At 45.1% G+C, this 16,708-nt stretch overlaps 1 protein-coding gene across 2 annotated transcripts; it reads right to left on the bottom strand.

The window, feature by feature from the left end:
* Positions 1 to 579: 579 nt before the first annotated feature.
* Positions 580 to 1,779, bottom strand: LOC136458747 (uncharacterized). 2 transcript variants are annotated; one of them, XM_066458686.1, is made up of 3 exons: positions 1,197 to 1,779; positions 1,035 to 1,094; positions 580 to 957 (listed from the first exon to the last, which is right to left on the bottom strand). In XM_066458686.1, exons 1-3 carry the CDS (start codon positions 1,743 to 1,745, stop codon positions 952 to 954), a joined length of 615 nt encoding a protein of 204 aa, XP_066314783.1. In that variant the 5' UTR covers positions 1,746 to 1,779; the 3' UTR covers positions 580 to 951. The 2 variants fall into 2 exon arrangements, with proteins under 2 accessions (XP_066314783.1, XP_066314782.1); XM_066458685.1 differs by having other exon boundaries at positions 580 to 1,094.
* Between the last annotated feature and the right edge of the window lie 14,929 nt (positions 1,780 to 16,708).

A 16,708-nucleotide genomic window follows, 5' to 3' on the forward strand; every position in this document is an offset into this window, starting at 1 on the left:
AGTCTTGGTTTTTCTTTTTTTCTATAAAAAATGTTTTTTAATTGAATTAAGGAGTTTTTAGAGATGCTCTCAGCAAATCAAGATGCACCTTCCAAACGTTGTTGTATTGCTCTCTTGGCTCAACTAAACGTGATGGAGATTACTTGTTTACAATTAAATAAACAAGTGAAATTTAACTTTATCATCAAACGCATATCACTATATCAGGCATACCCCACCCAATGTATTCGTGATTAAAGTGTACGTATCTACTCCGTATTTGTTTTCACGAAGGTTAATCAGGGCCAGACTCCATATCAGTTATCAACGATTGACGTCTTGGATTATTTTTCTCATTTTTCTGTAACCCTATGAAACGTTTTACAGCCTTTTTTTTCCAAAACGATTTCTCAAGCCATAGCATTTAGCATGTTCATCATCATCATTGTAGAGCTTCATCCATGCCAGTATTCGTCACATTACCGAAATTGGCAATTTCAAAATCAAAAATCAGATTTGATTCAACAAATAAACAATCATCAGCAAGGGAACCCAGACCACACAGACACCAGAGCAATGTCACCCTCGGCGTCAGGAGAATGAACAGTCAAAAATTCAACGACTAAAACTGCTTCATATATTAAACCATGTACAGTGCAGGAAGCCAGGACAAGACATCCCACCTAGTGATCAGAATCCTATACACAATTGACAAATCCTACAAGCCCAGTAATCAAACGGAAGAAGCTAACCTCCTCCCCAACCACACTCCAATACATAATCACAGGAAATTCCACCTCAGCTTCCTCTAATCCACCGAAAACAGAACACTTCCTCTAATCGACGGAAAACAGAACACTTACTATGAAACAGACGTGTTAGCTATCAGAATCAGAATAAGATTAAAAAAAAGAAGAAGAAAATCACAACGTCCGGAAACCGCGTCCATCGGTAGCTCCACCAAAGCAACAATCACCTCTGCAGGAGCACAAAAATTGCACCTTAAGAGCCAAGACCAAAGAAAACAACTTTCAAACACCACAAAATCGAGAGACCTCTTCAATCTTGTAGGAGCCGGGCGCCACATCTGCTAGGCACAATCCCGGGTACAGCAACTGCAATCCAGGAAAACCAATAGAAAAAAAAATATCATGAAACACCGAATTCGGAGAGGAGACACAATCCAACAATTCTAAGCGTAGGTTCGAAATCCTTACGTCGAGCTGCCGCTGCACCGTGCGCGGGTGCTTCTTGGGCCGGCGCGGGGGCCGTGTCCCACGAATCGCCGCGAAGTCCTCCGCGATCTCCTGCTTGGACAGCGCGATGGAGAACGCCCGCTTCTTCGCCTCCGCCGTCGGCTCGGGCGCGCGCTCCGCGGCCTGAGCCGCCTCGTCCGCTTCGTCCGATCCAGCCTGGCGCGTCGGGGTGGCGGTGGCCGAGCGGCGGGTCCGAAGGTTCCACGGCGGCTGAGCGGCGCGCTGGCGCTGCAGCAGCGAGCCGCCGCCGCCCTCGGGGCGGTGGGCCTTCTCCTCCTTGTCCGGGGACGGGGTCTCCGGAGACGAGGGAGCGGGCGACGAGGCGGGGCCGTTCTTGGAGCAGCGGAGCACGCGGTGCGTGCCCCAGCTGAGGGTGGGGAAGGAGAAATCGTGGAGCCGCGCGCGGGACGAGGACGACGGCCGCGGCGCGGGACCCATGGGATTCGACTGCGCAGAGGTGACCTTGGCGCCGCGGCGGCGGTCGTTCTCGACGGCGGCCATGAGGACCATGGGAGGGTGGGAGGGAGGGGCGGGCGGCCGCGTGGGAGAGAGGGGCAGGAGGAACCGAAGCGGAAGGAAGGAAACGAGGAGGGCGAGAGAGAGAGAGATAGAGGGTCAGATTTTTTTAAACAGCGGGTAAAGGGGCCGTTTTTCCGTAAAGACCCCCGGAATCCATCTACTATTTGCCTGCAAGCCCCTTGTAAAACTGTTTTTGGACATCAAGTTTCGGCCCTTGTTCGGTGTGGACGTGTGGTGGGCTTCCACGGCTCGGTGTGGGTCGCGCGCGTGATTGGGACGGGCGCGGGCCGATTGGGATCGGGGATCGATGTGGCGTCTGGCGTGGGTGGCCTGCGCCGCGTTCCTTCTTCCCTTGGCTTCGCCCGGCGGAGCGGACGACGGGAGCGGTGACGTCACGGACTCATGCTCGCAGCTCGCTAGTCACAAGTTGCCATCTATCACTCCATGAGGATGAGGTCGAGCCGCCGCCATCAGCATCAGGTCGTACCGAGCGGAGGTTCCGGCCTAGGGGAACCAGCCTTTTCGTTCGGTGGTTGTTTTAGAGGTTTTGATGATTTTTTTGACAACAGGGTTGGTCCATATTCAGATACAGATACAACGATATATAACCAGAATTAGCGTGCAAGTACTACAACAATGAAGAATAATGCATGCAGTTACATAATACATATGGAAATCTTGTTTCATTCCTCATAATAGCTTATACTACCCAAAACTTCAGCTCCAGTGTACTCCTCCAGTCGAACCGAGAGAGAGGAACGTTCGATTAAACGAACCATGCACACTAGAGACATCGACCGCTTCTAAAATCGGATGTTGCAGACGGTACGAAACGTGCCGCGTTCAGCCAGCCTATTTGCAATCAATTGGCGTTAGACAGTGCACAAGTAGTATACATGAGCGGCCACTTCAAAAAAATTTATCGTCTTTCTGAAGCAAGACCGGATGCCACGCTAAAGCTCTACGAACTTTACTTTACGTGCCCGAGTTTTGTCACAACATGTCAGTATGGTTCAAGGCGAGATGCCCGAACAAACTTCCTATTTCAACAGACATCCCATAATCAGCAACCTCCTCCTACATCCCTAAATAGCCTACACCCAGTATACCGTCTCCTCGAGAAATCAAGTCCAACAGACATCCCATGACTAGTTTGTTCCTCCTATCATCTCTGAATTGCCCAAGTCCATCATACCACGAAGCATCTCGAGTCCAGGTTTCTTAGTCCTTGATGATGGTGGCAACAAACCTGGCCTCCTTTTCTGCTTTCCCATTTTACATGGAGTGATTTCGGGGTACTCCGATGGCCTATACTGTGTGTAGGTGAAACTTATGCCCACCATTCTCTCAGCTCCAAAGTAGTCTGCTGCTTGCAGCGCGCCATCCCGCATGTTAACAGCAAGCACAAACGCTTTGTCGTCCCGGTGGTCGACCTTGGCCACGATGTAGACCACGTCATCGTCGTCCAAGCTCAGCGTGGGATGGCCTGTATGCAGCTGCTGCAATGGTGGCAGAGAAGCAGCTTAGGCAGTGACCCTGGAATGTGTGAAGCGTCGATCTTGCAGTCCCTCTCCCAGCGCCCCTCCCGAGCAGAGGCAGAGCTGGGGTTGGTGACATTCCAACTCCATGTGGTGACCGTCCAGTCGTCGGAGATGTACGTGTCATTGCTACGCGACCACGGACTGACCTGAGTTTGGTGCTCAATGCACCGGATGTGACCACCTTGGACAACTGCAATGTCACGGAACACATCCGCGGAGGCCTCTGACCGCAGCTCGTGCTTGCCAGGCTCGGGCAGAGGGATGTAGTGGAGCTACGGGCGGTCGGCGAGCACGTCGCCGAGCAGGATGCCTCGACAGAGGTCGACCCAGCCCATGACGCTGCCGCCTCGCGTGACCACCATGTGCGTCATGTGGTAGAAGAGGGTCAGGCCTGGCGATGGAGCCTTGAGTTCGAGCTGCAGCACTTCGGTGGTCCACTTCCTCTCTCTTGAGTCAAAGCAGTGGAGATGGTACTGTGTGTAGTCACCCCTCCTGCCTTGGGAAACTCAGAGGCCGGCGACGACGTAATGCTGCCGGGCAATGCAGTGGGGGAGCAGGGTGTCGCACCCGATTTTCTGAGGAATAATGAGCGCTAACTATACGTGTGCTTAGGACGTCCACATGATATATATAGCGATCGAACATGGTTACAATAAAACTTACAACTATTACAAACGTATAGCAAAAAATATTCTTAATCTTCTCTTCGGGGCTCATACTCTACAGGGACGATTGACGGGGGAAACACTTGCCTAGTACACATGGACTCCGTAAGAAACTCTTCACTTGATCCACCATCTCGTACCCATCCCGGTTTTTTGTTGATTATAAAGCAAGTGTGAGTGCACCATACTCAACAAGTATAACATGAGGGTATGCAAGGCTCACAAAGCAGGATACGGCTGAACTGCGGTAAGCACTTTTAGTTGGTCATGTTTTATTTATTATTAAACCTATGTTGCTAGGTTATGCTTAAGCTTCCAAGGTGAAATTATAATTAACATCAAGATTAATCATCACCCAACCCATCCATAGAACCATCTATCTCGAAAAGGATCCAGGTCGCTCGTGACCAAGAGCACAACTGATATATCAGTTTAATAACTCTGCAGAGTGTGTACAACTTTACCCATAAGTCGTAATTCCCATTTGCCCGAGGTAGCTAGCCTCTTGACCCGCTTCCAAGGTAAGTCGACAGGATTTCACTACGAGACCGTTCACAACTCCAACTAATAAATAGCAACCTGCTAAGGTATTCCCATCAAGAAGTAAGATCCCTCCCCCAAGGGGTGACTAACAAAAAAGACTAAGAAACCAAAGTGCACCCCCCTTGGCAGGCCGAGATCAAACTAATCGGAGCCCCTCTTGCATCCTTCGGTAAGCTGCCACAAACTAGTAGAATTCTGATACTGAGTCAAAACCAAAGCCATGTAGCTTGTGGTTGCACGGTATGTCCTGGATTGCCGCTTTAAGATTCAGTCCTTATGGAGGCCAGACAAGAGCACCCAAAAAAGGCCCAATGCTCTAGCCCCCTGATATCCATGTTGCTAAAAAGCATCATTTTAACATTGATTCTATAATCCATTAATCAAGATTAACATTATAACAGTTTGGTGATTGCAAGCTAAGAAAAACTACCCATATGCATAACCCAAATGTAACAAGGAATACAGGATAACAAAGGTTCTAGGTAAAGTCCTTAGGGGTTCACCATATTAGACATATGCATATGAAAAGGTGATTAAATGATTATTGGGTAACAAGGGAACTCATGTTACACTTGCCTTCAACTATTGCTCACACTTGTCCAACTTTCCTTTGGATCATCCTTGCATAGCTCCTCTTCTATAGACCGCAACAACCAGCACAAGCACCATAAAGAAACCTAAAAACAATGCATCAAGCATTATAAAACAAGACATAAAGGTTTTAAAACACGTAGGGCTTATAACTACGATCGCTTGAGCGCAAAAACTACTAAAACATGATCAATGGTTTAAAAGACATGAAAGTTGGAAGGTTTGATAAATGATGGGAATAGAATAGACATGATGTATGTGGGCTAACTTGAAAGATTTATATAGCATAAGGATTTACAGGTGAGGGGTAAATGATTAGAGGAGTGTATACAAGATGGATAGGATATTATGAAGAATGAAGTAAGCATTCAAAGATTTAAGGGCTAGATCACATGGGGATGACATGCAAGCTTGATGAGAGGAAACATACACATGGCAATGGTTATGCAAAAGTGAGATGGTATGGTGAGGTAGTATCAAGAATATTTATTTCTGGTCATAGAACAAGAAGACACAAGAATAATGGTGGTGATTGGCATAGTTGGAATTTGCCAACAGCAAGGCGGTCATAGATACATGGTGAAAAGTGAAGATGAACCTATAGCTCATGTTCTGCAAAGTCCTGTAGGTTTTAAAACACGTAGCGCTTTGAGTTCGTCCGCCTTTTCAACTTCAAGAATTGAGGGATACCATTTCGTCCTAGATCAACTCTTTAAAACTTTCATGGGACTAAAGCTGCAATATATCTCATTAAGATCTCATTAGTCCCTAATTTGGATGTCATCAATACACCAAAACCTACATAGGGGGCAAATGCACTTTCACCTAGCCTCAAGGCTTAGGGGCTTGTTGCTACTAGGGAGGCTCAAAACTCAGGGAACACTTTTCTTGGCTCAGCACCTTCGAAGACAGGGGCGGACGTACCTCCCGCAAGGTGCCAAAACCGGGTATCACCATGAAGGTGATACCACAAAAATGCCTAGAGGTGAACGCTGTGAGTGTGAGGTGCAACAAGGAGCCCCTCGTGAACCCCCTCACCATGCCTCCAAACCGAAGCATGCAGGAGAGGTCAGGGTTGGTAGTCTCAGAGAGCACCACCATCGTGCCCTCGAAAATAGGAGGGAAATGACACCCATAGTTTTCTAGAAAAGCTAATCGTGGCCACTAGGACTAGTGTTTCAGCGACCCCAAACCTAAAAGGTTTAGAGTTGCTAAAACCATTGAGCCTAGAAAACAGCCCGAGCACCTCCCCGGTCCATTCCTGCTCGCAAGACTCCTTCTAGCACCAGTTGTTAGAAGGAGCAGCGCCGGCCTCCGGCCACTGCAAAAGATCCCCAACGGATCGCATGCCTAGAACCTCAAGGTTCCCCTCAACTCTCTCTCTCTCCCTTCTTTTTTGAAACATGGCCTCTCAGAGGAAAGCTAAGAAGCAATACACGGCTGAAGGAGCCTTAAACAATATAAAGGCCCCTATTTATAGGCCCCATGGCAGACTAAGCGGCCTCAGACCCCCGTACTGCATGGCGGGCAACGGGAGGAAACAACCAATGTTAGATGCCTGCGTGAGGTTGGGGAAATCGAGACCCTCCCAAAGGTAGGGCCGGTACAGCGTCGACAAGACCACTAGGCCCCGCCTAGGTCACGAACCCTGATACGTAGCACACTGACATGGCAGGTCTCAATAGTCACACACCACATTGTCAGGATGTCCTAACAGAGGGAACATAAGGCCACCTACCGCATTGAATGCACCAGCCTGCAAGCGGTCGAGCAACGAAGCTCGGATAGGCCACGACTACGAACCCACACTCAACGAACACGCATCTCAATGCTTTCACGGTCACTTCATGATCGCAAAAACGCTCGAAGGCTACTATCGAGGTTATGATCCCTGGGTGTCTCAAGGCATCGACTAGTTAGCAGGCCGAGCGGCTCACGATACATCAGCTGGCAAGGGCCTGAACAACCGAGGCCCAACTGATCTAAGAAAACTAGGCCAAGTGCTAAGGCCAAAGTTAGCCACGACCCCTTCATCAGACTTAGCCGCATGACACACAAGAAACTCATGACCCCTTCACCGGCCTGACTGTGAGGTCGAGATGGCGGACTAGAGGGGGGGTGAATAGTCTTTTCTAAAATTAATCGCGTCAGCTAACCGAAACAAGTGCGGAATTAAAACGATCGGTCTAGCCAAGACTATACCCCTCTATCTATGTTCTCTAGCACCTTCCAAAGATACTAAGTAAGCAACAAAGGTGCCAGGCTAATTAAAGCTCACCTAACCAATTCTAGGAGCAAGGTCACACAAACCTATGCCACTAGTACTTTAAGCGACAAGGAAGCTCTTACACATGCTAGTAAGCAAAAGCACAAAGCCAACTAAGCTTATTAGCAATGCTCAATAACAAGGCAACCAATGCCTAATTAGAGAGCGCAAATACTTAGCTACACAAACTAAGCAATGTGACTAATAAAGGTTGCTAAAACCAAATTAGCCACGCACGGGAGCTACTTCTATGCTACACAAGCAAGAAGGTAATTAGCAAGCTACACAAGCTATCTAATCATAAGAGCAACTACACAAGCTTAATATATATAAAGGTAATTGCAAGCTTGTGTAACGGGGATGCAAACCAATGGGAAGAACAAGGTTGACACGATGATTTTTCTCCCGAGGTTCACGTGTTTGCCAACACGCTAGTCCTCGTTGTGTCGACCGCTCACTTGGTGGTTCGGCGGCTAATTGGCATCACCCGCCAAGCCCACACGTTGGGCGCCGCAGGAACCTACCCCGGAAGTGAGGGTAACTCAATGACACGCTTTACTAAAGTTGCTCTTCGTGGCTCCCACGGGGCGAGCACAATACCCCTCACAAAGCACTTCTCCGGAGCGCCGCACAAGCTTCTTGCGGGCTTCAATGGAGACCACCACCAAGCCGTCTAGGAGGTGGCAACCTCCAAGAGTAACAAGAACCACCGGCTTGCAACTCGATCACCTAGTGCCACTCGATGCAACCTCACGATACAATCGCACTAGAATCGGTCACTCACACAATCGGATGATCACTATTAAGTATGTGTGAGATGGAGGGCTCCTAAGCACTCTCAAGCATGGACACAAAGTCCCCCAAGGTGCTCAGCACCAGCCATGGCCGAAGGCCACTTCTATTTATAGCTCCAAGGGCTAAACTAGCCGTTACCCCTTCACTAGGCAACTGTTGGGTCGACCGGACGCTCCGGTCGTGTTGACCGGACGCTGGACCTCAGCGTCCAGTCGCTCGATGACAACCACGTGTCACCTGCGTTCAATGGCATTCTTCCGATCTCAACGGTCATCTTCAGACCGGACACAGCAGCTTCAACTGACCGGACGCTATACCCTCAGCGTCCGATCGTTTACAGTAAGGTACCGACCTTGACCGGACGCGTCCGGTCGCACGTGATCGGACGCAGCCCAGCGTCTGGTCAAACTCCAGCTCCTGCGTCAGCCTGACCGGACGTGCCCTGCCAGCGTCTGGTCACTTCTAGTGCCAGCGTCTGATGGACCCAGTGAGACTTTGTCTTTTCTGGGTAGGGCGCCAGTGGCACCGACGGACTGTCCGCACTCTACGGGCGGACACTCCGCCGGTGGAGTTTCTTCACCAAGTTGATCCACATCAACTCCAACTCCATCTCCTTTGTAAATGTGCCAACACCACCAAGTGTACACCACCATGTGTATGTGTGTTAGCTTTTCACAATCATTTCCCAAAGGATGTTAGCCACTCAACTTGCCACGCCACTCGATCCTAGCGACGATGCAAAGTTAGATCACTCGAGTGGCACTAGATGACCAATATGCAAACAAGTTTGCTCCTCTTGATAGTACGGCCATCTATCCTAAACCCAGTCATCAACTTCTCTACACACCTATGACCGATAAAATGAAATGCCCTAGATTATACCTTTGCCTTGCGCATTCCATTCCATCTCCTCCAATGTCGATGCAACACATGCACCAACATGATCAACAATGATATGATCCACTTCATATCATCACATGATCATATTGGTTCATCGATCTTGACTTCACTTGCCCTTCACCGTTGCCATCGTCTATTGGCGCCAAGTCTTGCTCAAGCTTCACCGCCACGCGGTCCATCACTCCAAAGCCTTTGACTTGCCCTTCACGCTTGCAACCAGTCCATCAAGCCAAGTCTTGTCTTGATCTTCTCCACCTTGATCACATGACTCAATGTCATATCTCATGTACAATAAGCTCCTTCATCATCACATGTGTGAGCTTTGCAACATCTCCAATCCATTTTCACCTTCATGGCATATGTTGCTCACACACATGTACCTGTGGACTAATCACCTGTGTATCTCACATAAACACAATTAGTCCACCTAAGTTGTCACTCAATTACCAAAACCAAACAAGGACCTTTCAATCTCCCCCTTTTTGGTAATTGATGACAACTCTACAAAGATATGGAAATTAAGCTCTTTTGGATTCATGTTGCTTGCCCAAGCAATTTTACCATGTGAAAATGATTTTGGACAAGTACCACAAACCCGAAATGGTAGTATTAGCTCCTCCTACATATGTGCTAGAGTGTTTGACTTTAAGTTCGCACATATGCATAGATTAAAAATGTGGGAGAGTAAATACTATAAAAATGATGCTAAGGTGTATAGAATAAACCTTTGAAGTGTGTACCAATCGGAGTTGCACCTTTAAGTTCATCCTTAGCACCATGGTTAGCTAGACATCACTTGGAAATAAAAGCACTAGATACCTTGTGAGATCAATATTAAAAGCAAGGTACTAGCATTACTTGAAAAGCATATCAAGTGTCTAGCTATCATCCAATGCATGCTAGTTATCAAGTCATCATTCAAGTTCTACAACTAGCATACACCACACAAGCATGCATATTGAATTTGAAAGCTTATGCAATGCAAGCAAGCACATGAATATGCATATATCAAATGCAATCAATCAAAGTTCATGAGCTTGCTCCCCCTACTTGTGTGCTTCTCTTGTCCAAGAAATTTTGATCCATCTCTTTTCTCCAATGTTGCTCCCTCTTTGTCCATATTCATGTCCAACCTCCTAAGCTTTCATATTATCTCTCCCCTTACACAATTTATCTCTCCCCCCTATAGAGGCTTTCATATTTTTGTACAATCTCTCCCCCTTTGTCATCAATTTCCATAAAAGGTGTGCTTCTCATTGATGCAAAGGTACGTATTTGGGGTAGATGGTTGAGGCTTGAATCTTACAATTTTTATGGACATCACTTGATTGTTGGAATGACACCACTTGAAGATACCACTTGTAACTTATACCACTTGTATCTTGTGTAGGGCTTTTTTGAGATACCACACATAGGATCTTTGATCTTGATATCAATTTGTGGGACACCTCCCCCTATGTGATAGCATGGGTCATCCATTTGATACACTTGAGCTCTTGTAGTTGAGGGATGCGTTCTTTATTTGATGATCACTTAAAGTTGAGGATCACTTGTGGAACCATCGTCTTTCATGGTTGATATTATGTATAGATACAATACCACATGTATGAAGTGAATACCATTTGAAAGAATCTTCTAGTATGGAACCACTTGTTTGATTTATCAATAAAGACCATTTCTTGAGCATTTGCTATCTTCATGAGTACCACTTATAGGATATCACCTGTGAGTTGATCTAGACATCACTTATAAAATCTTGATGAAATACTTGAGTCTAGATATCACTTGAAACATACAAACTAGATATCCATTTGCATTGTTGTCTTGTGCTTGTACTCTTATCACTATCATGAGCTTTTATGATTGACTTGAACTAAATTTATTTGCCTAAGCTTCTAAGTCCAGTTTGAACCAATGACAAGCTTCTTCACACCTCTTGCAAGGGTTATCTTGGCAATGTTGTACTTGTTACTTGTTAGCAATCCAAATTAAGTTGAGTACTTGGGTTTACTAGCTCATGAACAAATTCATATACTAACCACTAGATCAAGTAATTATTCAAACAATAGTGGTAGGCTATGAATTTAAGCATTTTATTTGTTATGCATGATCCTATGAAGTATGAACTATATGCACTAACCACATACTAGTAAGGGATGAAATGATCATGCACATTATAATGATACCTTTGCTATGTTGGAGTAGAGGATAGTCATATAGATTCTAATTCATTACTCCAATAGCAATGTGAAGTCCAATTATAAGCTTGGTGAAGACCAATAGATACCATGTTGAATTTTATTCTTCACCCATATGAAATGAATGCCACTTATGATCAAGTGCACTTTATTGTTGTGGTTGGCTTGCTTTATCTTTTGATCTTTGCTTGCATGAGAGCATCAAATTGAGAATACCACTTGAAATATCATGACTAGCTCTCTTTTGGGTGTTGCTTGCTTTTCTTGATCAACCCTTTTTATTGCTTCAACTAAGCATCTCAAATGTTCCTTGGATCACCACTTCCATGTTAGCCTTCTAAGTACCACACTTGGTTCACCTACACATAGGCGGCAAGCCCCTACACTAGGGAGAAGTGACCTCTCTCCAAGAATCATTCTTGATACTCACTTGAAATGATTTGATTGATTGATCCAAGTGATGGACTTAACTTAATGAGTAACCTTGATTCCTTCTTTAAGTCCTTTTCTTTCTTCTTGTTTAAGTTCTTTTCTTTCTACCAAATGATTTCCAAAAGTCATTAGAACTTAAACTTCAACTTCATCTTGAGTTTGATCTTGATCTTCTAATTTGAGTACCGAATGTGTGCAAAGTACACTCCACAATCAAATGGCCTTGTACTCATATCTTGTCATGCTTCTAGATCATCTCAAAACCAAACTTAGGTACCTCAAACATTTGTAAACATGTTTCCAACTTGAGGACCTTTCAATCAAAGTGACTCTAGATCAATCCAACATTTGTCACTTTTCTGACAGATTTTGTACCCTTCAAAGAAATAAGCATATCTCCCAAAGTACAAATCCAAATACCACAAAATTTGGTGGAGATGTTCTTTACTAAGTTATCTTAGCAGCTATAAAAATTTGAGCTTTATTTGACTTCTAGATTGCTGCCATATATCAATTCTTTCACCAATGCTACATGCTGAAAACGGTTGCACTATAGCTGACAAGAACCACTCCAAAACCAAAGCATTTCTTATCCAATTTTTATAAAATTTCTACAGCATCTTATACCATAAGTCTAGAGCATGTACACCAATTTTCATGCCAATCCAATAAGTTTTGATTTCTCAAACATGGCTAAGTTCACAGCTAGCTCAGATTTTGCAATATAGAACATATTTCAATAATTGAGCTATACTTCATCATGTATGAATCAAACTTGAAACTAACTTGTTTGAATACTTCCATAAGACATATATCCATTCAAACCACTTACTAAAAATCATCTCATGAATTTAACCAATACAAATCAATCCAAACTTGATTACTAAGCAATTATCCATTCAATCAACTTATAGCAAGCAACATTGCATATTTATCCAATTCAATCAACTCATATGCACCTAAATGAAATGATCAACAAGAGATATACCTTAGTTAGCTCATGATCATCCAACTAGCAAGCTTCAACTCAAATATTTGCAAGCCATCAAATAATCCAATAAATTACCACAACTTGAATATGACACTTGTTTGTTGTAGCACTTGGACTTTACTCAATTTTCACTTGACATTGGGTTTGGATGTGCACTAAGATTCATAACTTAATTCAACATATGATGAACAATGTGAGATCAATTGAATCAAGTCTCCAATGCCGATGATACCTACAATCAATCATCCATTTTTTGATGGTACCCAAACAAGTTTGGGTCCTCTCAAGTTAGGAGCAACATACTTAGGCGTAGCCTTAGTATGAATAGCGGGATGTTTTGTAATTGCAACCAATGAGGTACTATTGCCATCCTTTCTAAGCACATTATTATCAACAATTGAAATAGGCTTAGAAATGTCACCTAGGGGACATGAATGTGCCATGTGTCCCCTTTTCCGGCATGAGTAGCACCTTCTCTTTGATTGAGCTTTCTCTTCCTTGCTCATGTGGTGCTTCTCATTGCCTTGCCTCTCAAAAATTGCTTGAGCCTTCTTCTCAAGCTTGGTAGGACACTTAGAGGCAAAGTGTCACATACTTTCACACTTGAAGCACTTGATGTGAGCATAATATTTCTTCTCATCTTCATTCTTGCTCATCATCTTGGCATCTTGAGTTTGCATTGGATGCCTTGCCTTTCCACCCCTTCTTGTTTTCTTCTTCTTCATCATCAAGTCACCACCATCTTCATGGTTGATCTTGATTTGCTCTTGGGATGTCTTCTCTTGCTCAACTTGTGGCTTTGGTTGAGGCTTCACTTGTTGCTTCACCAATTGCTTGGTTGGGCACATTGAGGTAAGATGACCCTAAGTGCAGCATTTGAAGCACTTGACATGCTTTAGCCTCTCTTCTTCTTTTATATTCTTGAGCTTCTCAATGTTAGGGCAACCATTTGCAAGGTGTCCCGCTTCATGACACCGGTAGTACATGGTATGAGAGAGCTTTCTTTGTTGTAGCTTCTTCATCTTTCTCTCTCTCTCTCTTTCACCCTTTGTCATCTTCTTCTTGAAGCCAAGGCCACACTTGTCACCATAGTTTCTTTGAGTCTTCAACATATGCTCAAAGGTGACTTTTGAGTTGTAGCACCTCTCTAACTTGTTGCTCAATTTCTTCACTTCACTTTTGAGCTCAATGTTCTCCTTCAAAATGTTAGTCTCACAAGACATAGAAGTAGAACAAGCATCTATATGTGAAGAGCATGGCATATCTAATAAATCATCACAAGAGGTGGATATATGCTTCTTGCCTACATCACAAGGGTTAGCAACATTTTGCAATTTATCATTTGATCCATGTGATGAGCTCTCATTATTTTTAAGTTTCTTTGTAAACACTTTAATGAGAGAAGCATGTTGTTCTAATAATTCATCATGAGATGCAAGTAGTGTCTCATGATTCAATTTAAGCTCATCAAGTGAAGATTTATAAGCATCAAGTAATTTCTTATGTTCTTCACAAGAGTTCTTTAGAAATGAGTTTTCATTTTCTAATTTCAATGTTTTAGCTTTCTCATTTTCTAAAGACATGGTCATGCTAGCAAGTCTATTAACAAAGCTCATCATATGAATCAACATGATCAACCACATTATCATTTGATACCTTAGTGTCACCTTGTGACATGAGACAATGTGGTGTGGTTGGAGAGCATGTAGTAGCATCATCATGGCTTGAGCATGAACCATCATCACCATCAAGTGTGCATGGGGTAGCATCATCACTTGCAACACTTGTGGCATCATCATCAACCTTGTCAAGTGAACTTGTAGTAGATCGATCATCATCATCACTTGACCATGAGGTGGAGCAATCTTCCACAATCACCAAATTGTGGTCATGCTCAACACACTCATGCGCCTCCTTCTTTGGTTCATCCTCCTTCTTGAATTTACCATCATCCCATGTGGAGGAGTCACCGTAAAAGGCTTGGAGTGCTAGCCACATTTCATGAGCACTCTCCAAGTTCCACACACGTCTAAAAATATCATCATGTATAGCACACGTTAGATAATAAAGAGCACGATGATCAAGTTGTAAGCAATCCTCTTGTGCTTGGGTGAGGTTATCCTTATCCAAGGCATCACGAGAAAAACCAACAACAATGATCCACCATGCCTTGGGACCCAATTCACGGAAATGATCAAGCATATGATGTTTCCACCATGCATAGTGTGTGCCATCAAAAATATGTGTGTCACAAACAACTTCTAGCCCAAAGTTTGCCATCCTCTCGGGTCGGTGAAGACCACAAATAAGAGACCGGGCTCCGATACCACTTGTGAGGTCGAGATGGCTGACTAGAGGGGGGTGAATAGTCTTTTCTAAAATTAATCGCATCAGCTAACCGAAACAAGTGCGGAATTAAAACGATCGGTCTAGCCAAGACAACACCCCTCTATCTATGTTCTCTAGCACCTTCCAAAGATACTAAGTAAGCAACAAAGGTGCTGGGCTAACTAAAGCTCACCTAACCAATTCTAGGAGCAAGGTCACACAAACCTATGCCACTAGTACTTTAAGCGATAAGGGAGCTCTTACACATGCTAGTAAGCAAAAGCACAAAGCCAACTAAGCTTATTAGCAATGCTCAATAACAAGGCAACCAATGTCTAATTAGAGAGCGCAAATACTTAGCTACACAAACTAAGCAATGTGACTAACAAAGGTTGCTAAAACTAAATTAGCCACGCACGGGAGCTACTTCTATGCTACACAAGCAAGAAGGTAATTAGCAAGCTACACAAGCTATCTAATCATAAGAGCAACTACACAAGCTTAATACATATAAAGGTAATTGCAAGCTTGTGTAATAGGGATGCAAACCAATAGAAAGAACAAGGTTGACACGATGATTTTTCTCCTGAGGTTCACGTGTTTGCCAACACGCTAGTCCCCATTGTATCGACCGCTCACTTGGTGGTTCGGTGGCTAATTGGCATCACCCGCCAAGCCCACACATCGGGCGCTGCAAGAACCTACCCCGGAAGTGAGGGTAACTCAATGACATGCTTTACTAAAGTTGCTCTTCGCGGCTCCCGTGGGGCGAGCACAATACCCCTCACAAAGCACTTCTTCGGAGCGCTACACAAGCTTCTTGCGGGCTTTGACGGAGACCACCACCAAGCCGTCTAGGAGGTGGCAACCTCCAAGAGTAACAAGAACCACTGGCTTACAACTCGATCACCTAGTGCCACTCGATGCAACCTCACAATGCAATCACACTAGAATCGCTCACTCACATAATCGGATGATCACTATCAAGTATGTGTGAGATGGAGGGCTCCTAAGCACTCTCAAGCATGGACACAAAGTCCCCCAAGGTGCTCAGCACTAGCCATGGCTGAAGGCCACTTCTATTTATAGCCCCAAGGGCTAAACTAGCCGTTACCCCTTCAGTGGGCAACTGTCGGGTCGACCGGATGCTCCGATCGTATTGACCGGATGCTAGACCTCAGCGTTCGATCGCCCGATGACAGCCACGTGTCACCTGCGTTCAATGGCATTCTTCTGATCTCAACGGTCATCTTCAGACCAGATACAGCAGCTTCAATTGATCGGACGCTGGACCCTCAGCGTCCGGTCGTTTATAGTAAGGTACCGACCTTGACCGGACGCGTCCGGTCGCACGTGATCGAACGTAGCCCAGCGTCCGGTCAAACTCCAGCTCCCGCGTCAGCCTAACCGAACGCGCCCTGCCAGCGTCCGGTCACTTCTAGTGCCAGCATTCGATGCACCCAGTGAGACTCTATCTTTTCTGTGTAGGGCGCCAGTGGCACCGTCGGACTATCCGCACTCTACGGGCGGACACTCCGCCGATGGAGTTTCTTCACCAAGTTGATCCATATCAACTCCAACTCCATCTCCTTTGTAAATGTGCCAACACTACCAAGTGTACACCACCATGTGCATGTGTGTTAGCTTTTCACAATCATTTCCTAAAGGATGTTAGCCACTCAACTTGCCACGCCACTCAATCCT

The sequence above is a fragment of the Miscanthus floridulus genome, chromosome 6 (assembly GCF_019320115.1).
Source record: "Miscanthus floridulus cultivar M001 chromosome 6, ASM1932011v1, whole genome shotgun sequence".
NCBI lineage: Eukaryota > Viridiplantae > Streptophyta > Magnoliopsida > Poales > Poaceae > Miscanthus > Miscanthus floridulus.

What these genes read in the sequence shown, in the direction of transcription:
- LOC136458747 (XM_066458685.1), bottom strand. Translation starts at nt 1,745, where the DNA reads ATGGTCCTCATGGCCGCCGTCGAGAACGACCGCCGCCGCGGCGCCAAG. An exon ending in CGGTGCAGCGGCAGCTCGAC is followed by an intron (nt 1,095 to 1,196) that starts GTAAGGATTTCG and finishes CCTGGATTGCAG; the next exon opens with TTGCTGTACCCGGGATTGTG.